Genomic DNA, 26402 nt, shown 5'->3' with positions numbered 1-26402 from the left:
GGGAGATTCTTGACTGTATACACCTATAACACATTTACAGAAACCAGAGGGGTGACATAAAGAGAGATTTCCCATAATTCCATAAGATTTTGATTGCTATTTTAGCCTTAGTATTTATTTTTTTGCATTTTTATGATACATGTATTTTATAGAAACAAGAGGCCCATGGGCCTTAACAGTCATCTGACTTGAAAAAAACCTTAGTACTAATGTAGTATGCATACTCATTAACAGTTCAGTTGTAGACAACAATTGGGTTTGTGCAATATTCTATGTTGGCCATAGCGGCCATTTTGGATTTCTAAATAATAAAAAAAAAAACAACGATGGTCAGGACCATCTCAGGATAATTTCAGGTATGTTAGCACTCAGTCCCACAGGCTGAAGTTGAGAAGAAGTTTGAAATGTGAAAAGTTTATGCACATCAGAGGGTGCAGGATGGACAACGGACAAGACACGACGACTATATGTTATCTGAGATGACCTAAAAATGCAATTAAAATGTTACATAAAAAGAATTCAAAAACTGATCTCATTCAGAGTCATATAAAGGTTTCTATAGTCATCATAACTACCATTACCATAGTAATGAAACCTGTTGATTTGTCGTAATAGTACGCTGATCCTGATCAATGATTTAGATCCTGATCAATGGTAAAATCAGACAGATTAAGACCAGCTTCACGGACATTAAAAGCCTTATTAACCACATGTCCCTGACTTACCCATCACTCCTTTGGCTCCGTTTGGTCCTGGAATGCCACCAAATCCCTTCTCTCCATTTTCTCCTGAAAAGCCTGGGAAAGCATCGCCTGGTTGTCCCCTTATTCCCCTAGAACCCTTCATACCATCAATTCCATCTAATCCATCAATTCCAAACTTCCCCATTTCACCCTGTCAAAACAGAAATAAAACAATACAGTCATGTTTATTCCAAACAAAAGAGGATCTCAACATCTGACATTGGGTACAACAAACTCTCATTGTCATCACCAAGACTTCACAGGATGCATCTCAACATCTGACATAGGGTACAATAAACTCTTATTGTCATCACCCAGACTCCACAGGATGCATCTCAACATCTGACATAGGGTACAATAAACTCTTATTGTCATCACCGAGACTCCACAGGATGCATCTCAACATCTGACATTGGGTACAACAAACTCTCATTGTCATCACCCAGACTTCACAGTATGCATCTCAACATCTGACATAGGGTACAACAAACTCTCGTTGTCATCACCCAGACTTCACAGGATGCATCTCAACAACTGACATTGGGTACAACAAACTCTCATTGTCATCACCAAGACTTCACAGGATGCATCTCAACATCTGACATTGGGTACAACAAACTCTCATTGTCACCACCAAGACTTCACAGGATGTATCTCAACATCTGACATAGGGTACAACAAACTCTCGTTGTCATCACCCAGACTTCACAGGATGCATCTCAACATCTGACATTGGGTACAACAAACTCTCATTGTCATCACCAAGACTTCACAGGATGCATCTCAACATCTGACATTGGGTACAACAAACTCTCATTGTCATCACCCAGACTCCACAGGATGCATCTCAACATCTGACATTGGGTACAACAAACTCTCATTGTCATCACCCAGACTCCACAGGATGCATCTCAACATCTGACATTGGGTACAACAAACTCTCATTGTCATCACCAAGACTCCACAGGATGCATCTCAACATCTGACATTGGGTACAACAAACTCTCACTGACACCACCCAGACTTCACAGGATGCATCTCAACATCTGACATTGGGTACAACAAACTCTCATTGTCATCACCCAGATTCTACAGGATGCATCTCAACATCTGACATTGGGTACAACAAACTCTCGTTGTCATCACCCAGACTCCACAGGATGCATCGCAACATCTGACATTGGGTACAACAAACTCTCATTGTCATCACCGAGACTCCACAGGATGCATCTCAACATCTGACATTGGGTACAACAAACTCTTGTTGTCATCACCGAGACTCCACAGGATGCATCTCAACATCTGACATAGGGTACAATGAACTCTCATTGTCATCACCGAGACTTCACAGGATGCATCTCAACATCTGACATTGGGTACAACAAACTTTCATTGTCATCACCCAGACTCCACAGGATGCATCTCAACATCTGACATTGGGTACAACAAACTTTCATTGTCATCACCCAGACTCCACAGGATGCATCTCAACATCTGACATTGGGTACAACAAACTCTCATTGTCATCACCCAGACTCCACAGGATGCATCTCAACATCTGACATTGGGTACAATAAACTCTCATTGTCATCACCCAGACTCCACAGGATGCATCTCAACATCTGACATTGGGTATGACCTCTTACTGTTATCACCCAGCCCCAGATATCCCAACAAGAGTTACCGACTGATCTTTTTTCTACCGGTCACTACTAAATATAGTAACAGTGACCTTGACCCAACATCTCTGAAACCCAAATGTGTCCGAGATATTATGGTCTTTTATCATTGTGTGAAGTTTGATCAAAATCCCTCAAGGAATGAAGCTGCTATATAGCTAAAGCACAAACAATCTTTGGCATTACGAACATACATACACACAAGAGATGGAGAAGAAACCTATAGTCCCCATCAGCAGTAGGGGAACCTACATATGATGTCCAAAGAAGGATCTAAGAAGGATTTCTGAGAAATATTGATAATGAATTTCAACTGTCAAAATTCAAGAAGGTTGCATGTCGGCAATTTTGTTCCATATCCGACACAAAATTGAATGGACAAATAAGAGACCAAGGGAAATCCTCATATGAAGATTGAGAAATATCAATCTGGTACGTCTGCAGAAATAGAAAATACTATCTTCAACAGTCAAAATCGAAGATGGCTGCCTGATAGCCATTTTGTTTTTCCAATCCGTCTAAAAAACAAATGAGCACCACTAAGGACCAAGGGGAACCTACACTTGAAGTTTAAGTATTATCCTCCAGTACTGTTCAAGAAATGGCAAAAACAAATAATATTTTCAGATGGACGGCAAATGAACAGATGATGGGCGAATGATGGGGGACAACGGGCAGACGAGGGATTCAGGATGATTTGAATAGCTCACCATCTCATGATGGTGGGCTAAAAATGTTCTGTTTACACAGGAGATAACTAATGCTTACTCATTTTTGCTTTTGACATTTGAACTGGAATATGTATTATTTAAAACTTACTTGATGTTTCTCATTTCATCGTTTATCATAAAATATAACTTACTTGATGTTTCTCATTTCATCGTTTATCATAAAATTTATCATGTTAAAATCCTTTAGAGACCAACTAGTCCTCTGTCTCTACGTAATTCAGAAATACCATCAGGTCCTTTAGAAACCTTACATTTATATTTTGGGCACCAGGAAACCCAGCTGGTCCCCTTTCTCAAGATAATTCAGCAGATCCCTCCGTATTTTGGAAACCTTACCTTCATACCCTGGGCACCAGGGAAACCAACTGGTCCTCTCTCTCCAGTCAATCCTGGACTACCGTCCTGTCCCTGATTTCCATCAAAGCCTGGCCCACCAGCCATACCTTTGGGTCTTTCTGTGAAAGATGTAGGGATATCACCAGGGTCTCCCTTTATGCCATTACCTCCAGAGAAACCTGGCGGCCCTTGTCCTCCCTGAAATAGTCATCAAACTGCCATACCTCATGTAAAAAGACAAATATACTCCCAATTGAAATTATTTTCTAAGTAATGGAGCCTATATTCAAGGCATTTTGTGTTTCTGTTGAAATTTGTCTTTAATTTTTTAAGACCTCAACATGATTTATCAAAGCTGCGCAAAGAGATAGAGAAAATTATGCTGTGACATTAATTTTAGAATCTTCGGAGAGAGTGGGTTTGTAAGAGTAATGGATACCTTAGAGGTATGCAGGGTGATTAAAGTAAATAAATTAATATAAAGAAAGAATGATGAAGACTCCTGTGATAGGGTCGGAACTTGTCAAGAAATAAAAAACACTTATTGGTAACATGTGAATATGTTGTGATTATTCCTTTCCTTATATCAAATTTAAAATGTACAAACAAAATGGTTGTTGACATGATGTTTAAGCACATTTTGTTGTCTGTCGAAAATATTGTCCTCTACCTTCATCTAGGGTAATGTTCTATATAAGTCAACTAAGAAGAGTTGCCCTGACACCAATTCAATATTGCAACAACATGACTGACCTTTCGACCTTTAAATCCAGACAATCCAGGAAGACCTCTATTACCACCTTGTCCTTTCAAACCCTGCTCTCCTGGGGGTCCATCAAATCCAGGCAGACCTACATTTGAATAAAATACATCTCAGAATTGCTTCCAACACTTTCATGAACTAGAAAAAGAGTTCTCCCTATGGCTGATCAAGAGATATATTATAATGAATTTTAGACAAGACTTATCATTTTGGGAGCTCAGATGAAAAAAATTCTCATCAAAGGGAGGGATGATTGGAATTCTTTCACCTTCTTTCTCAACTAACTGAATCTGCTTTTGATATGCTTTTGATACCTATAGCACTGCTGAATATGTAATAGTACCCTAAAGTTGATTTTTTCTGAATAATCGGCCATTGATGAATACATTGGTAAATACCATATTTTCCTATAAATTATCTCTTAGCACCCCTTGCCCTTTAAGTGAAAGGCATCGTACCACTTACCTGACATTTTCCCTCTTAGCATTCAATGGCATCAAAGAAAAGTTTTATTGGAAATATTTGTGTAACAACGATTCCATATGTAGATGTTTTTCCGCATGTGGTGTGTGGTGCTCATAAGTAATCACAGACAAGTCCATTGTGATGTAATTGTCTCTAACACTTACATAATGTTCTAATTGACAGTGATTACATATCGTCAATATCATTCTGGAGTCAAGTCCCCCAGAAAATGTTTACAGACATTTTCAGACATATTTATGATTTATGGAAACTAAAGCTATGCTATAATTATATGTAGCAGAGTTACTTTCACTCTGGATACCACCCAATAGTGCTATGGTATAAATATGTATGACCTTGAGGTCAACTGTTATAGTCAATGAACATATAAAAAGTATGTTGACTTCCAAAAGAAACTTGCTACATTTCTATACAATCAAAGAAAGACAACTCTACCTGGTAAGCCATTTTCTCCCAACTCTCCCTTCATTCCTGGGAGTCCATCCTGACAAATCCCACAGTCCTGCCCACGGTCACCTACAATAGGAATCTACAATAACTTTTCTTCAGGCAAACATGCTCAAAAGATTATCAAAATCATTTGCATATTCATTCAAATGTTTAATCATTAAATAAAGTTTACATTTAGTACTGAAAAAATTTGTGTTGAGAGAAATATGTGCTATCCTCCTAATGAGAATGTCCCTGATTACATGAAAAAGTTTTGAACTTGATGACAAACTACTGTAATAGGAATGAAGCAGACCATTTGCTTGTACAATTAAAGAAGAATAACTTTCTTACCCTTTAAGCCGAAGTCACCATCTATACCATCAAATCCATTGTCACCAGGCAGTCCACGATCACCTTCCAATCCTCTGGCTCCCTGGGGTCCAGTAACATCTCGCCCAATACCAGGGAGACCTGGGAGACCAGCAAATCCAGGACTTCCTGGGAAACCAGTCAGTCCAGGTAAACCGTCCCGCCCAGGTCGCCCGCGGAGACCAGGAAGACCAACAACAGTACGACCAGGCTCTCCCGGAAATCCTATACTTCCTGTTTCTCCGGAAACTCCAAACGTTCCAGGCAGACCGTCAGGTCCAGGGTCACCTAAGATGTAGGAAGCATCCATATTTCAACTCTATGTATAGTGCATGTAAAATCAAAAGATTTAATGTTATTTCACTGCATTTTGTTTAAGATGTTCATTTTTATGTTTTCCTTTTTAATTCTTGCTAAGTAACTATATCACAGATATACCCCGGAAATGCTGTAATTAATGATTTTGACTATTTGTTTATATGTACCTTTAAGATATTGAATCAGAAAACTGTTCCATAGCACAAAGTTATCTTTGAACATTTTGGAGATATGCTCCAAAAGAAACAGACCGACAGCAAATGAAATTTATAAATCCCCATCAACTTTAGTTAGGAAACATAGTTAATATGGCTACACAAATTATACAACCTCCTTATCATCCACAACTAGTGTTTAACTGAACAGTGACCTTGTTTTTGACCTCAGAAGTAATGAAAGGTTATGGCTGTGATGACATTTGTGTAACACTGATCTAAAAAACAACAAAACAGAGTTATTTCTACAAAACTTGTTTACCAACCTAAGAAAGCTGAAAAGCTAATCCTGGGCCTTTTTCATTGATTGCGGTCCAAACTGTTTGACCAGTTAGACCAGAGTTGTTCGTTTATGAAATAAGGACGGACCTAATGATAATTTATTGTTATCAGCAAGATTTGACAAAGACTTTCAATGCCTGCATTAATATTTGCAGGTCTGAAAAGCTAGTCCTGGTAACTGGTGACTGACTGGTAATATACATCACAGAGCAAACAAAAAAGAAAGAAATTAGCTTTGATCATTGATATTCTTACCAGTCATTCCTTGGTCTCCTTTCACTGAGAAGCCTCGTGGTCCCCTAAGACCAGGAAGGCCATCTGGTCCCGGAGGTCCAATAGGTCCCACTCTTCCCTGTTGGCCTGTTCCTCCATCCTGACCTACAGTACAATGTTATTCTAAAGTGTTATCTCCCCTGATTATACAGTGTTATCTCCCTTGATTCCAGTGTTATCTCCCCTTATTTTACATACACAACAAATCTTTTTTTCTTCATTGGTTTTGCAAGTGACTGTTCTTATATTAGGGTTATGGTGTTATCAAACTTATAAACTATCATCAATAATTTTCTAATTTTCATTTCAGATCATGAAAAAGTTTTTTGGGAATTTTATCTTACAATACCAACAATACACACAATTATAACATTTTAGAAATTGAAATAGAACAACTCTTTTTGTCTTTCCTCAATGTATACAACATAGTGGTGTTATTAAATTAATTCCACCTCAATTGTTCTATTTTCCTTTCTATTTCAAAAGTTGACTTGGTATAATCTGTAAACGAATCATACTCAGTGAACAAAAACTATGTGATACTAAATATTTGTATGTATAACCTGGAAAGCCTTTTGGTCCAATGTCTCCTGGATCCCCGGAGATACCCCTTGGTCCAGGACGTCCTTCTCCAGAGCCAATGATATCTCCTGGTAGACCCTATAACACAAGATTGATGTCATCATCTTAAAACCTTGAAGGTCAAATACCAAAACTTTTCTTGAAAGAGCATTTTGTTGAATTTGAAATGATCACTTTTATAAAACAACAAAAATAGTTGTATTATTTTAAATTTCATTGAGAAAACATCATTTTTTGATTTCAATTATGATTAAGCCCATGGACACTGTTATGGTAACATTCCACACTGCAAATGGTAAGCTCTGATCACCTATCTTATATTGTGATTAAATGCCTTTTTCAAATGACTTGTACAGCTCACCTTCTGTCTGTTCTCTGCTGTCTATACCATGATTTCCTCAGTCAATTAGATTTGTTTATATGTTTGTTTATATATTGATAGATAGGAGAACATATACTCACCCTTGGTCCAGGATCTCCGCGCTGACCTTGAAATCCATAGTCACCTGAGAATCCCTAGGATAATACAAAAACTCAATCATTTTAGATGATGGGGAAAAAGGTATTGCATGTTAAAATAAAACCAAAATATTAAAATAAAACATCTGATTATGCAACATCATTGAAAACAAAAATATTTGCAAGGGTTTGAAATTAAATGAATTAAAATTAGTCCCTTTCGGTAAAATTATTATAATTATGGTCCAAGACCATTTACTTTGACATGGGCTCTCTACCTTGACTCCCTTAAATCCACTGACTCCAACGCGCCCTTTGTCACCTGCCATTCCTTTAGGCCCAAAGGCTCCAGCAGGACCATCCTTTCCTCGCTTACCCTATGGACAAACAATTTATATTATCATTCTTAACAGGGATCTGGATAATCTTCCCTTCATCCATGTCTTCCATATTTTTTTACTTCCATTTATTTTAAGATCACATAATCAAATTTTCTCTTCGTTGATATGTCAACATATCTAGACCTAGTTTATGTCTTATAGGACCTCCAGTAGACCCTTGATTTTATAAACTTCTAGTTAACTTGATTATGAAAATAAAAATATGCTCATTTTCTTTTCGGATATATATATATATATACAGCAATATATAAAAGTTAGTAATTTTCAGAAAAAAAAATTATCATGTCAGCTTATTCAGATAAAATGATTTTCGAAGACATTACAAATTTATTATCCTACTTCAGAAGTTAATTTTTGTATTAGTGTTTGTACTTTTTCAACCCTAAATCGCCATTTTTTTTGTTTGAAAAGTATCAAAATTACATATTTATTATCGCCTGTCTAGGGTTTGTCAGAGACATATTATAAAGCTAACAAGATGCTATACAGTGTGGTGGTAATAGGTAGTCAATCAAATCCTTACCCTTCTGCCTTGGTAACCAGGATTACCCTTCATCCCCTTGGGACCTAGTGGGCCCTTAATTCCCTGTGAAACAAAATATATATGATTTATCTTCTGTCTATGATACAAATATTTTATAACATACAAAATTCTTTCCAGTTTATGTACAACAATTAAACTTTTTTATATTCTTTAATATAAAGCTTTTCTAATAACATCATAAAATGCTAATGAAATTTGAAATGTATTGTTACATTACCATGGAAACAATAAGTACAGACACAAGGTTACTTGAAGACACGACAAACATGGTTTCTGCAAAACTTTGATCTTGTGAAAAAAGGACAAGCATTTAAGAAAAATTTATAGAAAAATCACAAAAAAAGACATTAAAGGCATCTTACATATGATCTATATATTATGAATCACTTCTCTAAGTGAGATTAACATATTGTCATGTTTTTTTACAAGAATAATTGTTCATGAAATCAATAGTGATATTTTAGTCTTGGTTCTGATGAATGATAATCCCTACAAATATTTCTTTAGAAAAAACAATGGTGAAAAAATAAACTGTTGAATTTAACCATTTAGTAATGTAACATGTCTGATAACTTGAGTGGCTTACATCTTCACCGATGTCACCTGGAAGACCTCGCTGACCATTCTGGCCTGGCAGTCCCGAGAATCCTGGCTCACCATCAGGTCCTACGATGACTTCACCGGGAGGAACTCCTTCCTGGGATGGAAGTCCTGGAGCACCAGCGAGTCCAGGGTGTCCTTCCTCACCCTACACAAATACACATCAAAATCACCATGACAACAAGGCAGTGAAATTAGGCAGAGTGTTATGACCCAACCCCACTTTTGGTTATAGAATAATATTAGAGCTCTAATCAGATACATTAGATAGTTTCAAAGTTGTATCTTCCAAATAAAAATTAAAGAATGCAGAAAATTTTAATCTATTTCACAATTTAAAAAAACCATTACACTCTTAGTAAAACTGTCGAAACTTTTTACTCTACCATATAAAAGATACCACCTTCTATTATGACACAGTTTTGGTACATATACATTTACGTAATATTTCATTTTGGTTGGTTTGGTTTTATTTGTTTTTCGTCCTATCAACATCTAAGGTCATTTAAGGACGCCCCACCCCAACCCATCCGTGCGTGCATGCGACATGCATGCATGTGGTGAATGCATGTTTTTTGGGAGGCTGCGGAATGTTCGTGTTATTTCTCCATGTGAACTTTTTTCCGATTTATAGTGCCATCTCACTGAAGCATACTGCCAAAGACATCCAGCAGGACACCCCACCCCGTCACATTATACTGACAACAGGCAAACTAGTCGTCCCACTCCCAAAATGCTGAGAATAAGAAATCAGTGTTATTAACCATAAATTAAACATTCTCTTAACAACAGTAATTATATATAACATTAAAAGCTTGAGGAATCCTCGAACTTACTTGCTCTCCTTTCAGTCCACGCCTTGCCTCACCCATGTCTCCCTTGGGGCCAGGCAAACCATCATTTCCTGGTATTCCCTGCAACCAAAACAAATGTTATATGCAAGATGATAATTAGCTTTCATAAAAAATATTTCTGATCAGCGTAATTTTTAAATGGATTCCATGAATGTATGGTAGAATGTGAGTGGGGGGTTTGTAGTAATTTAGAGGTATCACTCAGGTAGTAGCAGCATCAAGATGCAAGGATCTTAATGACAATACATTCAGTATTAAATATAGACCTAAAGAATACATATTGTTTTAAAATATACTTTCTCGCTTGAAAACGACCAATGAATATGTCGGAATATAAATTTCTTATCAAAATCATTATCGATGATCTTTTTTTAGAATATATTTTCAATTATTTTCTATCATCAGCCCACCACTACCATACATAACAGTCTAAAGAATTTTGCAAAAATGCTGTGAGGCAAAATTTCTGTTTAATGTATTGGCATAACTGAGGACGCAACACCTGGATGTGACCCCCTAGTCGGTGACAACAGTATAACTATTTCTTGAATTGTTTGAAATTCCATGATTACTATTGACGTCTTTTGGTTCAATTTCTCTGGAAACGTAACATTAACTCAATATCATTGAACTGACAAAATATGAATTTAAATTGAACACAATATCAATCTACAATACCTGTAATCCAGGGTTGCCTTCGTAACCTCGGTCTCCAGGCAATCCACGGTATCCAGGCTGGCCCTGTCAAACAGAAAATATTGTTTTATCTTTGTTTTCAGGATCTTAAAATTTTATAAAATGCATCTTATAAAGCTGTTCTTAAAGAGAGTTGCATATACGATGATATGACTCACATCTTGTCCACGTGGTCCGGACTCTCCAGACTCTCCTTTTGGCCCTGGAATTAGCACCTGTCCATCTGCAGGCTCACCCTGAATAACAGGAAATCAAAAGCAAAGTTATTATACCTGAAAGTCGCACTCTTAAATGAAATATTTACGCAATTGGACAAACAATACACGAGTACATATACTTAGTCCAAATGTCACAGTAAGGTAGCATGTAACCTTAAGTATCCATATCAGTAAGGTAGCATACAACCTTAAGTCTCTATGTAATTGCATGGCAGCAAACATCCTTAAGTTCCAATGTCGTAGTAAGGTAGCATACATCCTAAAGTCTCTGTGTCATTATAAGGTAGCATAGATCCTTAAGTCTGTGTCATAGTAAGATAGCATACATCTATAAGTCTCCTTGTCATAGTAAGATAGCATACATCCTTAAGTTCCAATGTCAAGGTAAGGTAGCATACACCATTAAGTCTCTGTGTGATTATACGGTAGCATACATCGTTAAGTCTCTGTGTCATTATAAGGTAGCAAACATCCTTAGTCTCATTGTCACAGTAAAGTAGCATCCATAAGTCTCCACATCAAAGTAATGGATGAACAAACCAACTGACCTTCAATCCCTGAAGTCCAATAACACCTCGTCGTCCCTGGTTACCTGGCTGACCTGGTCTACCAGGCTTCCCGGACTCTCCCTTTAATGTAAAAGTGTTAGAATATAAAACAGGTTTAAAAGGAAACACAAAATTACTTCAATTTTTTATAATATTTCAATAGAGTTATAACATAAAAAAGGTTTAAAAGGAGCAATATTAAATAAAATGACAATATCTATAATAGAGTTATGATATAAAACAAGGTTAAAATAGATCTAGTGGATATCAAATGGCATCTTCACCAACCAATACAATGCCCTTAAATGTAATACCATTTTAAATATTCATTTGCTGCCTGTGATCATGTTTAATCAACAATTTTGAAAATGTTTAAATTGAAAATTATTTGACTCTTAAAATACAGATTTTTTTTTTCAGTTCAAGATTTGAAAAGTTACGCTGTAATTCTAAAGTGAAACCCATCCATATAGTCTCTCTTAATTATTGTGATACTTTCAACTTTCATTAGATATTTGCGTGGTGTCGAAAATGTTATAATACTTTTACATTATAAATTTTTGTAATAAAATAAGAAAAGGGGCACAACTCCCTGGAAATGATTTATATATCAAATGAAGATCAAGTACTAGGGCATTACTCTGTAATACTTCAGACAAACTGTACATATAAGGATATCCTTAAAGGGACATAACTCCCAGTAAATCTATTTGTATAATGCATACTAACTATGTCACCTAAAATTGCTTTTGAGAGTAAAGAGTATTACTTCAGACAAACTTCTCTCCACATATATACAGTCAAATAGACTCACTGATCCTGCCATAACTACTACAGAATTTGAATTATGAGGTTTTTTCCAATTTTTTTTAAATCTAAGTAAAATAATGCATTCTCTTACCTTTGTACCATTGCATCCTGGGTAGCCTACAGGTCCAACAGGACCTTCCAGTCCTTTCAGTCCCTGAAAATAGTTTAAGCATTTATATTATTTCATGATACTGCAAAAAGAGTATAGTCATTAACTGAAGTCACACATGTACAAAAAGATGTGTAACTATTGTCATTATCATAGTATAGAAATGTATAATGATTTGATTCTTGGAATGCTCTACAGTTCAAATTTATTCATATAATACTTCACATCAGATTATTTTAAAGAATTTTTCAACCAAATAAATAATTTACAGACAGGAAACTTAACTTAATTTTTTTGTTTAAAGTGCATTTGTTAATTAACTTAAACATTAACACTAAATTTAACCCTTTCACCCTACTGACCATATTGGACTTCAACTTATGAAAGAATGGCAGAGCCCAATAAAATTTTTTAGGGTTTAAAGGGTTAATGACATTATATTGTGAAACCTGAATTTACTGACATGCATGTGGGACTAAGTCAGCGAATATCCAAAGGATATGGCCAGGTGATAACGGATGTCGTTAAAGACAGTCAGGGATTAATCTAGAATTTAGGGGAAACTACCCTTTTTTGACCAAAGGGCAAAATCAGTTCTGAAAAGGGGAAATCTAAACATCACAAAGTTCTTTGCTTTAAAAACACATTTTCCAAGTAAAATCAGCAAATGGTTAATTTGGAAAGCAAATCTGGAGTATTTGGGAATATTATTGCCAAAAAAAAGACGGAAAATACAATATTTCAGTGAATTTATCAGAAGTCTGAGAGGAAAAATGGAAGGAACAAAATCCTGACGGGAAACTACCTATATACGGTAGTGAAAAATCCCTAGATTGATCCCTGACAGTGGTCGGTTAATTCAGGTTTCACTGTATATCATTAACAGTGTTACTTACCGGAGCACCAGGGTTTCCATGGAATCCAGCCAATCCCTCCTGACCCTGTAAACAAACATGGCATAACAAACATGAATTATGATACTGTAATCATAGTAACAAAGGTTTCAGGTTTGAACTTAGAAATCAGCAGAAGTACAATAGTGATTAAACAATTACAGATTTTCGTTTACCACAACTTGAATGTATAGCAAGTCCTGGGGAGTTTTTCTTTGGATTATATCACTGGTAACCAGAATAGTATTAATTTCCTCGCGAGAGGCCTAATTATTAGGCATTCTTGAGTAAATTTGGTCTCTCGTGAGCACATAATAGTGTTAAACAATTGCAGATTTTCTTTGAACACAACTGGAATTTAAATCAAGCCTTGAGGAGTTTTTCTTAGGAGGATATGCTCAGAAACCTGCCTAAAATCTATACAATTTGGACCAAATACATAGCACACCAATTCTGTCCAATCAAATCCATGAACAAAGCACATAAAATTTGTCCAAAGTGAATTAAGTACATAGCACATAAACCTGTCCAAATTAAAATAAGTATCTATTGTGTTGGTCCCCAGAGCTTTCTACTTTGATCTGGAGGTTGTGACATTTTTTTGGTCCCCTAATTTGGGTCTGAGGTTGTGTTCGTCCCTCTCACCTTTTAAAATCCCTAAGCTTATTGGATTGGTTTTTGATTTGTGTACTTGATTGGTTTTGTCCACTCAGTGATAAACCTCATCTAATTTAAGCCATAGGTTGTGATGATTGGTCAGGTTTTATAGCTCCCCATGTTAATGAAAGGTTTGTGTACAGGACTTGCTCTTCTTACCCTGAGCCCCTTGGGTCCAATAGCTCCTGTAAGTCCTTCATCGCCCTTACCACCCTTGGGGCCAATAGGTCCTTCAGGTCCCAAAAATCCGGGCATTCCTGGAGGTCCTCTCACACCCCTCAGGCCGGCTTCACCCTGAAATAGCAAACACAATTTTAGTCATTATAAAAATGAACTTTTTTTCCCCAAGAGAATTATCACATGTTCTGAAATAAATGTTCATTTTACATCAATTAATAACATTGATGAGAAATATTATAAATTGTTCTTCATTCTGCAAAATATTTCATACATTTGTCATTTTTAAACATGGTGTCATGGTAATAGTCTTAGAATTTACTGAAATAACTATCTTTTACAGTTTTAAGCAAACCAAATCTTCAGAGATACTGTAAAAAATTATACACAGTCCTAACAAAATTCCTCATGGAAGACAAATATATTCAATAATGTTTTTAGCTGAAAAAGAACATTGAATTTCTGTCTCTTATGCTGAAGCTGCAAATCTCTTGTGAAAGGCACATCCTTGTCCAGTGACATGACAGTTTAAACCAAAATCCTGGTTTCTATCAGATAAAATCACATCAAACCACATGGTTTCTTGAGTGATAATTCCTCACACTACCAATTAAGCAGGAGAAGCATGCTGATCTGCCAGCTAAGTTACAAACCAGTACACCTACTTGGTAATTTTCCACTTGTATAAGGATTGGCTTACACTTGTGTACAAGCCTGTCATATACTTGCTATTTTTATACTTGTATTAGCATTGGCTAACACCTGTACAAGTCAGTACACCCACTTGCTAATTTTACACCTGTTTAAGGATTGGCTAACACCTGTACAAGCCAGTACACATACTTACATTTGTATTAGGATTGGCTAACACCTGTACAAGCCAGTACACCTACTTGCTAATTTTACATCTGCATTAGGACTGGCCAACACATGTACACTTAACAAATTTTTATCAAACTAGTATTTCGAATGATTTTAGAAGAAATATTTGTGAGCTAAAAGCCACATACACATCGTATGTGCTTTTAGTTGTCCTCATTATTTTCAAATGTTGATTACAAGATTTTGGTTCTGAACAGCAGGCAATGTTGTTCATATATCGAATGAAATTTTTTTTGTACTGAATGCTATAGAAATGTTTTGTTGAGGACATCATAGTGATTTAAGAAGAAATAACATATGTGATTGACCTTTACATCAATGATAACTACATAACTTTGTTATCAGTGTGACCAATCAGAACATTGTTCACAGACGTTATACTTGTTATAGATTTTCAAAATAACCAATATACCTGTTTGACAATTATTTGTGGAAGCGCTGCTAATGGTGCCAGTTTGTTACAATTTACACACCATTGACCCGGAGGTCAAATATTATAGCCTGTAAATCTACCAAGCAATAAGCCCATGTCTGGCAATAAGCCCATGCCGGGTAATAAGCCCACCCACATGTGTTGTCTCCATTGGCTTTATTACAGGATGAATGTGGTAAAGTACCAGGAGAGATTAGATGTAGACACTTACCGTATATCCTTTCTGTCCGACACACACACATGGTGGAGCACAGCCTTTGCACGCCTGCAATCATAACAGAACATACCAGATTTATATAAAATACAAGCTTGGAAAATTTTACAATATGAATTTTTCTAGTGTTGAAGTATGTATAATTTGTGGTTTTGTTTGCTGAACACCAAACAAATTAGCAGGGTTTAAATTTTGGCTTACACCATTAATTTGATGGCTTTATATTTAAAACTGTGCATTTGTGTTTACTGAGTTTCAAATTTATATCTAAAGCCTGATACTAGGATTTAGGTTCTAGATTTTATTTTATATGTTATTTTTTTTTTTGTGAAAATTGGGAACAATTAAGGAAAATAACACAATGCTTTGAAAAATTTTCTGAAATCTAAAGAAATATTAAAAGGATACAAATAGTCCGGTAATAATATGAATCAAATGCCAAAAATCCACATGCCTCCTGCATACCAGGTAATATTAATTTACATCTGCCATGTATCAGTGCACAAAGGGGAGTAACTCTGACAAGCTATACTCAAAGGTAGGTCAGACTATGGAAATCTTTTTCTTTAGAGGTAGCATTTTAGGATTGTCGTATCCCATTAAGATGAATTTCAGATATTTGTGATTCTGAGCCAACAAATTAAATGACTTTACAATTACTCAAATAATTGCAAATAGTGATAATACCATAATGTATTAATTGAGCTCGATCAGGCTTTTAAAAAAAAAAAAAATTCTTTTATTAGTTTTCATTTCCAGTTACTACATATAAGTTTCCCAAAGACTTCATCCTATTCCATTTCAAGATACCCATGTGTGTAAGAGTTGAGTCCCCTTATGAATCATTAATGATTACTGTATTCTTTTTAGTTTTTATTCGCTAAATATAACATTTTCCAATGTACTTTTATTTTTATAATGAATTATCCTGCATTTCTCAATCAACATTTTTTTTTTGCAGAAAATAATATTGGATACATTATACATGCTTATGGAACTTTTCTATATTGGATACATTATACATGCTTATGGAAATTTTCTACTGAGATATCTTATCTAGTCAAAATAGATTTATGTAAGATATTCATTTAAATTTTTTTATTTAAACATGTTACTAAATATCTTATTTAATTGAAAAAAAAATATAATCAGGACAGCAACGCTCGCTGAATAAACATCAATTTAGCTTATATTTGCAATAAAAACTACATAATTAAATGTAGATATATATATATTTCTACCACAATACCCTGTGTTATTCGAGTACGGACAAAAGCCCCCCCGGACATTAGCCCCCCCGGACATTAGCCCCTAGGACAAAAGCCCCCCCGGACATTAGCCCCTTCACACTAATCAAAAAGTGGACAAAAGCCCCTTCATAAAAAAAAAGTATATTTATTTTTTTTATTTTTTTATGTTTTTATTTATTCATTTTTTTTTAAATTACAATATATGTTTTAGCAGTGGTTATATTAAGTGCTACATATATATGTAAGTGACTTCAGTCACCAGTGGCTTCTGCAATGTAAACAACCAGTTCGAAAAACAACTACTTGAACTGTTACATAAACAATAAGCTGTTACACAGGTGTTTGGTAGGTTTTTCATCGATTTTACTGTTACATAAACAATAAGCTGTTACACAGGTGTTTGGTAGGTTTTCAAACTTCAAGACATTTTGTTTTGAATGATAAGCTTTCCTGAAATGTTCAGCTTACTTAATAATATAAAGTTTGAACAAATAAATTATGATGTTTAACCACAGACATATAATGCAGCTCTGACATTGAACCAAGGACTTTCATTTTCCACACAATTATTCTCCAAATAAAAACAGCAGTATATATACAGTTTTTGTTTTTCAAAAGTACAGATTTATATAAAGTATACCAGTTAAATTTATAATGAAGGGGCTTTTGTCCGGGGGGGCTAATGTCCGGGGGGGGGGGGGCTTTCGTCCGGAGGGGCTTTTGTCCTAGGGGCTAATGTCCGGGGGGGGGCTAATGTCCGGGGGGGGGGGGGGGGGGGGGGGGGGGGGGGGGGGGCTTTTGTCCTACACTCGTGTTATTCAACTCTCAGACCATCAGTTAATCATTACAGCTGTTGATTAACAATCTGTTTATACCACACGTGGTATAAACTCTGTACGCATTTTGATTGGCTAACACAGTGAACTTTGACCCATGCTGCAATTGTTATTGACGTCATCAATAATCTAATGACGTCACATCACCGGGTCCCGGATGTCACCGGTACACTTTATTTGCATACGCGAAATTATACTTGGCCACGTTTCCCTTTGATTCAAGCCGATATTATTGTGGTAGAAACAGGTCACACGCCTCGAAATTGTTGGATATAGAATTTATTTCACAATCGCAAGTTATTTTTTAAAAGTTGCAAAAAACACTCGCTAAAGCTGGTGTCTTTTGTAACTTTAAAAAAATAACTTACTCGTGTGAAATAAATTCCATATCCAACAACCACTCGTTGTGTAACCTCTATTTACACACTGTTCTATATAATTTATTAATATAGACATTTTTTATCAACAAAACTATAAAATAAGGTAAAATTAATTGCAACATTTAAAGTTAGGCATAAGTAACTACAGTTTTTAATCACTAGAAGTACTTATTTCCTTACAACATATATGATGCTCAAACAACGATTGCTTTTAAAGATGTTTCTTGATTTTTGTTTTTGATCAATATTCTAGTTACATGTAACTTGGAGACTAATTCAATTATTCCACAAACTGAATTTGACTGGTTTGCTGTCATAAATCTAAGATGAAATAAGAACTGTATACCTATCTCTCATTATAAAATTTTCCCTAATTAATTAATCAAAAGATTAATTATCAACCACTTAAAAGCAATACAAAAAAATGCCTTGATTTTATGGATTCTTAAGGGATCAACATTTAGTTTTGATTATATAATGGTTTATCATTATATAATCCCCCCCCCCCCCCCCCCCCATTCTTTTCCACCCCAGTACAGCTGGAGACAGGAAGGGTATACCTGCTGGGCATGTCACTTTGTGTACTGTAATCACAGTAGGTGTCATTTTGACACCTGGGATGGTGGGGTCAAAGGTCAGCATGAACCCCAGAATGTGGTGACATTATCTGGTATTTTCAATAAATCTAAGAAAAGAAAACTGAACCTCTATTAAATTCCATCGGCAGCGTTTTGATTTTTCATTTACGTATACATCCTACATTATTTAAATGTACATATCTCTCTCAATGAATAAGAAGAAAAAAATAACCCAGTGCCGTGTTCCGAGTCCATATAAAATAAAATTGGTAAACTCATATGCAGAATTTCTTTAAAAGGGATTATGAGCTCCCTTTAAAAAAAACTTAGTACAACGTTTCTCACACTTGAAGAAATGGCAGCACTTCTTTCGACCCAATGCGCTACAGACATAGAATTTTGAAACAAACTATACTTACTGCTCCGAAGACTAAATCCAAAGAAACAGTAACAACGACCAGAAGAACGAATATTAAATTCCTTAATTTCATAATTTCATCAGGAAAACTGGATCTGGTGAAGACACAGGAGTACTGACGATGCTGGGAAGATATTTACACAGCAGCACCGAGAGTTACACTCCTTTTTCGACACGTCTAAACTTTGTTGTCTTCAGATTGCCACCATCTTTTCCTAAGAAACTACTAACTCGCGTATGAACATCCACACACGCGCTATTTGTTTCAGCCACTGAAACTTGTTGCACAGCGCAAATTTCTTACGTTGTCAAATTTACACAAACAATACTTAAACTGCAGATGTATTAACTTCTATTGTCTTAACTAATAAACTCGTATGGATTAAAAAGTTACTAAGCTTGAAAAATCCTGTGGAAGGAGCAAATTTGGTTGCACTTGATTGCAATGCGGATTTGTGTAACGGTTCTCAGTCCAAAGTGGGTAGGCCTTCACTGACCGGGCTGTCAATCAATGCAAATATCCTATCCACCATCTCGAGAATCCGTAGCGAAAACTTTATAATATTTCACTAAAAGAAAAAGTGTCTTTACATTCCTGTACTCTTTCTGCAATTAACATCATATCCGGACTGTTTCCTGATTCAAAGGTTCAACATCATGAGGTAATTCTTAGGGAGGGATTATTTTTATCAATCTATCTATATGGATTAGATATTTTATCTACTCTGTAATTTCCAGAAGCGATGACTGTTCGCTAAGCTATTTTAAGTAATCTTGTTTGTTCAGTAAGTATTTAGTCAGACGGCTGTTTAGCTTTAATATATATGCACTTTTGTTCTGTAGGATTATTGTAATACAAACAATTTCCTGTAGTTGCCGCGTTACTTGGGGAGATATCTCGTGCATTTTCCCTTGGTGTTACTTTACAGCCATAAGCACGCGCTAAGCCCCGCCCCTTCTGTCCATAACGGAATTCAGAAGTAAGTCTCCGAGTCGAGCGGTTACACCGAAACGGGGGTTTTGTTGTTTCTCTTCAAACAACTTACCTCTGATGGTGTTTAAAATTTCAAAAAACTGTTTAAGGTGATCGGAGTGGACTTCAGCTGGGTTGTGAACTCAGCGAAAAGGACAGCGGCCGGTTTTCCGGCGTTATAGACTTTTAGAAAAGTTATTTTCCAAATCATCGAAGACTAGACCAGAGACGGGAGCAGAGCGGTTCGTCGTTTTCATCTTATCATTTGTACCATCGTGCTTTCCGAGTGTGCTCACTTTATCCAGAGCCATGAATTCATGGTAAGTCAATAACATTTATTTTCTGTTAAGTTTATCAAATTAGTATTTTTGTTGAATGTTATATACTATTTTTTCCAACGAACAGAAACTTTTCTCTTTATTCTTGCAGCACATTGTATGGAGGCTGGACTATAGTCTGTATCTGAAAAGTGGTATATTGGTATACCCCTGGTAACGGGTTTAAAAGCTGATACCACTTCTCGCAATACAATTGATCATATGCAACTTTAAGTGAATCAATGATTAACATCTTGAAAATAAAGTTGTTTTATGTTCTCATTTCATTCAAATTGTATTTTATTTTCTGATTTCATTAAAATTATATTTTTTTTCTTTCAGGCTATTGTTAAGTTTGTTGTTCGTGTCAATATCAAGTTTCACGTCATCTGTAAGTATTAGCATGCATAAGTAGAAATTATTTTTACACTATGTTCATTTTTAAAGCCTTAAGACTATCTTATGCAGTTCGTTTTATTTCTCAATGTATGAGTGGGTGTGTGTTATGAAATATTTACCCCTTTTTTCAGTAAATGGTGACCCAAATGAATTTGTAAAAAAAAAGTCATTCAATGAAATTATGATGGTCGATACAATAAGCTGTATTTGATTATAAATTCTCAATTTTGATAGTAGCAGAAAAAATAATCCCCCCCCCCCCCCCCCCCCCCCCCCCCCTCCCATCACCACCTCACCACAACCCCCCCTCCCATCACCACCTAACACCCCCCCCCCACCCCCCGACCAAACCATATATATTTTTCTGGAAAAGGGTTCCAAACTTGTAGAATTCTATTAGATTCCCCATCTTGAACCAAAGAACGAGGTTTTGACAGTAGTGCAGAATTATTCTAATAAAATTCTTTTAAATCTTGGGTGCTAGAAACTTGGTCATCGATGATCTTCATCCCTCCAAATTTTTGAAAATTCTGGTTGAAGATCACTTCCAATGAAAGAAAACAAGTTTTGAGTATTCTGGAATGTCTACAAGTTAGGGTTAATTCCTTGAGATGGTATCTCCACATTTGATAAAATACACTCAGCCTGCGGAAACCCAGATTATTCTAGAAAAAATATACAAGGGTGGTGTCTTGTTTGTAAAGTTGATGTTGGTGCCACCATGGGGCCTTGTTTATGTTGCGTAAACATATACTGGTGTACTTGTTCGCAGCAATTTGTATGCATGGGGATGGTGCATGGACACGGATTCCTCTGGTAGAATGCAAAAACATATTTGGATAACAGCCAGCAGGAGAAACAATGTTTATATTGGACAAAATGTCGGTGTGCATCAGTCCCAAGAATGAACCCGATGACATCCATAGCAACCACAGCAGATTGGGTACAAGCTCTTGGTCATGAGGTGGTCAAGAGCCAATCATTGTATACACTACCACAGGTCCAGAGCCATCACCTCTTAGTCAAACATATGGTACCTTATTTGCTGTAATAAGCATGCCAATAAGCAACCCCTTCCAATAATCGATCTTTCCACACCTCCGTTGAGGTCAACTCAATATGATATATAAGCGCCTTTAAGCAACTTGTATTATGAAAAATGACATTCACACAATTGAAAGAAATCATTATCAATACCTAACTAAACAATATATTCAGGATGCTGACACACTTTTCTACCTATCCAAAACTTTTATTTTCCATTTAGGCTCGCACTGGACAGACTTTTTTTATCCTAAGTGCTCTCCTTTGTGTCATTTAAAAAAAAAAAAATTGTTTGTTTATTATTTTTCAAAACTCCCAGGGAACTAATTATTGTGAATGAGGTCAGCCTGTTAGTCAGGTTATGGGTATATTAATAACTGTTATGTTGGCCAGTATTTACAGTCTCCTGGGGTGGTCCAGATTTGCTTTAACCACCTTTGTCTTTTCATTGACATCAGTGTTTTTGAATTACCGTACTTATTCTGTAAGAAACCCAATGGGCCAACACAAAAACTTCAACTTAAAGTAGGGAATGGACATATTGCAGGACAATGACATAGCATTATTAGCAATTCTACTGATCTGCAGTCGTTTTGTGAGGGCTTGTTATCAGACATGGGCTGATTGCCAGATAAATACGGTAAGATATATCCTTCTCCGGTATAGTAGTAGCCATACCAGATTTAATCCTGTAGACAAAGCTTATTGCCTGATAACAAAGGCAGGGCTTTTTCTGAGTGTTTTTTGGGTTGATAATGGGCCCCATTCGTAACTGAGATTATTTCATATTTTAGCTATATTCTTCAGAAAATGAGATAAAAAGGTCTGATCCCAATCCAGAGAAATAAAAGCCCTGAAAAGGTTGACTGATCTGAGGTTAATACTACAGAAACTTACCCCGTTCACATATGGTACTGATGTGAAGCTTTCTAAAATCATAACCCACTTTTTCAGTTAAAATTAACAAAATACACAGAAGTTCTGAAAACCATTATCCAATGTTTACTAAAAAAAATTGCTACTTTTCTTATTGTTTTATTAGAATTGTAAAAACATATGCCCTAAATGGCTAAAGGAACTCTTAGAAATATTTCATTTCATTCAAATGTCAACCTGAAAGAAATATTTTCTAATTCTAAAACCGCTAGTTGACTAGACATTTTAATGAAAGCCCCATGTTATATCAGCTGTAATTCAGCCTATGTAAGGAGTTATTTGGCTGTAGTTTTCTCATTCTCACGCGGAAACACATGCTACTACGAATTCTCTTTAAACAACCTCATGGTGTATGGTCATTTACAGATCTGTGCAGGATAAAAATTAGGTTTTCGGCACCATATGTTGAAAGTTCTTGATGTTTAGAAGTACTGAAGAAAATGCTCAGGAGCATTACATAATTTTACATTCATCAATTATAGCAGGCATGTAAAAAGAAAGGGTTTTTTTTCTACCTCATTTTATTAAAAAAAATACATGCATTTGTTTTGTAGCCTACACATACAAGTGGTTTCAAAGGATTTTACAAAACACACACACATTTACAGTACCATTATAAAACAATTAATAATCAAAAACAAAATTTGCTTCATAATGAATATAAATTTTAATTAAACAGCTGTTCTGTCTTTCTAGGACTCGTCAGTGATATACTAAAAGCCTGATTGTAATATGAATAGATTCAATTAAAGAAGGAGGAATTTATAACAAATATGTATGTATCACTGCATGTCTGGCCAGTTCCAACAAGTCTGCCTTATAATCAAACCTAAAATGTATGCCAACACATTCATATGTAAGAAATCGGCCACATTTCTTTTGCCTGAAGTAATACACTTGCACACTATATCGCCATTTCACCAATATTATAATTCAAGAGGAGGTTTTTAATTTTAAAATGGTTGAAATGAAGTTTCAGATGAGAGAGACACAGGTTTAAGGCTGGGAAAAGTTTTTTGATTGAGCCTTTCATATTTCTTGTCTCAGTGTAACTGTGAGCTATGAAGTCCATCTTTGATCTAGCGGCACATATGTAAACATTTTCCCACTACTAGCCATATTTCTCATACTGTGTCCATGGAAGCAAATTTTCGCTGCCAATATACATCAGATTTATCAACTTCACATAAGCACAATACCAAAAATGAAACAAGCATAAATGTTTGATTCTGAATCAGGACATAATTGGTTGAGATGTTGTGGTTGTCTTTGAAATTTCTGTTCAAATAAACTAAGCAAATTAATGTTTAGGCCATCCCTATGGTCTTTTCAAGCAAAGAAAATTCAAACGACTCCACAAATTTTCTGAAAGTCCATTCATAATGTATAAAGGGACAAAGGGACCCCATTAAAACTTCTCTGCAAACCTTGTTAGGTCCCGGGACCTCCTGATGAATTACATCCGAACTCCTTCCCATAAACCAGTAACTCCCCTCATACAACCCACATCTTATACCATGTCGTAGCCTAGCTACAATTAAGATGGATGAAGTATGACAGATAATTTCATACTCATCAAGAAACTGTTTCTGATTAATTAGAAAGGGTAAAGGTTACAATAATATGTGTCACATCGTAATTAATCGTAAGTACTGCCGCCTCCAGTGCAGCAATGTTTACCTAATTCATCAAAGGGCAGGTAATTAGTAGCTGTTAATTAGTACACTGTGTGTCAATTATATACACCAGCAAACGAAGATTGAGACACAGTTTTCTACTTGATAAAGTAGGGAATATGATATATCATAGGGTTGGAGGGGGCGGATGGCATCAAGTAATTTGATTAAAATATGAAGTTCTTGACATTTATCAATGTAGGTCCATTATTTAAGCCCACTTCCTGTTGGTGTGCGTAACTTATTTTTTCCCCAGTTAAGTCTTACAAATTTCAGAGTAAATTGGGTATTTTCTATGTGAGGGCTTGAAATCCAGCAACGTATATGTTTCCCATTCCTCTCTAATTTGACACTTTTCCTGTACACAAAATTCCCAATTTCCATCATGTGGCAATTTTCCAAAACGGCTAGGAAAACCATGATGCATTTGGTTTGTTCCTTGCAGTACCAAGTAAGGTATTCACTGTGGTAGGTCTACAGCCTTTCAGACACTCAAAAAAACTTCATCTCTCACGGTTTTCCCATGGTTCTTGAAAAATGAAAGTGAAAGTACAAAGCTGAATTTTAAGAGGGAAAATTCAAAGAAATCAGAGAATAGGTCAGTTTTATTGTGGGATGGTTACTGGTTGGGAATTGAGGCAGTTTTGTCTTGTTTTATATTTTGTTTCCATGCCTTATGTTAACCCAGGTTCTAGTTTACAATCAAAACACACTCCCGAAAACAAGATATTAGTATGTGATATAAAAAAATAACGACAGGTTTTTATAACCCACTGACCTAAAACTATTCTAAAAGAAGCTGTGCTTCAGGATGATAAATTTTTTTTAAAGATAAGCGTGATATACAATCTTAAGCAGATAGCTACTGGGACCTGGTCTTCTGACACTGATACATAGATCCTAATCGGGACAAGTTTAACATCAAGGGGAGATAATTCTTAATTGTTTAAAAAAAATGGGACGACTGCAATTTGTTAAGATGGTGTGGCACATGGCTACCCAACGACCAGTGCTGGGTTTGAAATTCAATATTTCAGGAACACATTTTTTTCTTTGATTCTCAATGAATCAAAGCAAAATCAAATTCCATGGACTTTATTCACTAGATGATATAAAAGGCAGTGAGTAAACAGTCTAATGTCCCTCTACACAAATAACTCTTTATCAAAGGCAATGAGTCAGGTCTTTTTCGGGCTGTTAATGGGTCCCATTCCAAATTGGAATTATTTCATTTTAAAGCCAAATTCCCAAAATTTGCAGTTTTCTTCTGAAAAAAATCTTTCCCAATTCACCAATTTTCTTCCCACAATGAGACAAAAAAGACCCCATCCCAACTAGGGAGAAGAAGTCCTGTGAGTAAACAGTCTAATGTCCCTCCACACAAATAAATCTTCACACTGATTATCGTGAATCAATCAGGGATTAATCTTTGATAAATACAGGAAGAATTTAATTGCAACATTTCAGAGAAGAAAAATATCAAATATATATGTATTTACAAGGAAAGGTTTTGAGTATATTTTATGTTGAAGTATACATCAGTTTTCATACTTTAGTAAGTAATAGGTAGATACTTATTTCATCTTGCACTTGGATAGGATTGTTCTGAAGGTCAAACAAGGTCATAGTTTCTGTAGTAAATGAGATTAACATCCCTCCAATCCAACAGGTATAGATAGAACACTCAAAGGCAGAAAATGCAGGTAGCACATGTCTTAATGCATGTCTGTTGTTTATCACATGTAAAATTAATTACTCTCCAGCAATCATCCGCAGATTGTAGAATGAAACAGGCGGTGAAGTGAAACAGACCCTGACTCGGCTAACAACGAAATTTGTGTATGATTGGCAAAAAGTCCCGGTCACAATGACGTCATTTAGATGTCATTTG

General features: G+C 35.8%; 2 protein-coding genes across 3 annotated transcripts in view; one reads left to right on the top strand and one right to left on the bottom strand.

The window, feature by feature from the left end:
* The window catches only part of LOC117342128 (collagen alpha-5(IV) chain-like), a 39658-nt gene extending 20243 nt beyond the window's left edge, over window positions 1-19415 (bottom strand). Inside the window, exons 1-20 of the mRNA XM_033904137.1 lie at window positions 19168-19415; window positions 15702-15755; window positions 14158-14292; window positions 13345-13389; window positions 12431-12493; window positions 11530-11610; window positions 10922-10999; window positions 10746-10808; window positions 10050-10127; window positions 9200-9361; window positions 8593-8655; window positions 7947-8045; window positions 7672-7725; window positions 7191-7287; window positions 6610-6732; window positions 5522-5827; window positions 5174-5254; window positions 4243-4340; window positions 3490-3687; window positions 726-894 (exon numbers count right to left, since the gene is read on the bottom strand). Coding sequence (XP_033760028.1) covers window positions 726-894; window positions 3490-3687; window positions 4243-4340; window positions 5174-5254; window positions 5522-5827; window positions 6610-6732; window positions 7191-7287; window positions 7672-7725; window positions 7947-8045; window positions 8593-8655; window positions 9200-9361; window positions 10050-10127; window positions 10746-10808; window positions 10922-10999; window positions 11530-11610; window positions 12431-12493; window positions 13345-13389; window positions 14158-14292; window positions 15702-15755; window positions 19168-19239 — 2119 coding nt within the window. The 5' untranslated portion in view covers window positions 19240-19415. The remainder of the gene's footprint in view (window positions 1-725; window positions 895-3489; window positions 3688-4242; window positions 4341-5173; window positions 5255-5521; window positions 5828-6609; window positions 6733-7190; window positions 7288-7671; window positions 7726-7946; window positions 8046-8592; window positions 8656-9199; window positions 9362-10049; window positions 10128-10745; window positions 10809-10921; window positions 11000-11529; window positions 11611-12430; window positions 12494-13344; window positions 13390-14157; window positions 14293-15701; window positions 15756-19167) is intronic.
* A 305-nt stretch (window positions 19416-19720) lies between these two features.
* Window positions 19721-26402, top strand: part of LOC117342126 (collagen alpha-2(IV) chain-like) — a 66106-nt gene continuing 59424 nt past the window's right edge. Inside the window, exons 1-3 of one of the 2 annotated variants that reach the window (XM_033904136.1) lie at window positions 19721-19828; window positions 20250-20459; window positions 20799-20847. In XM_033904136.1, coding sequence (XP_033760027.1) covers window positions 20449-20459; window positions 20799-20847 — 60 coding nt within the window. In that variant the 5' untranslated portion in view covers window positions 19721-19828; window positions 20250-20448. Of the gene's footprint in view, window positions 19829-20129; window positions 20460-20798; window positions 20848-26402 lie in introns of those variants that run through there. The other variant, XM_033904135.1, reaches the window with a different exon arrangement.

This window comes from Pecten maximus, chromosome 14 (assembly GCF_902652985.1).
Source record: "Pecten maximus chromosome 14, xPecMax1.1, whole genome shotgun sequence".
NCBI classification, from domain to species: Eukaryota; Metazoa; Mollusca; class Bivalvia; order Pectinida; family Pectinidae; genus Pecten; species Pecten maximus.
This window is presented reverse-complemented; position numbering and strand designations above follow the sequence as displayed.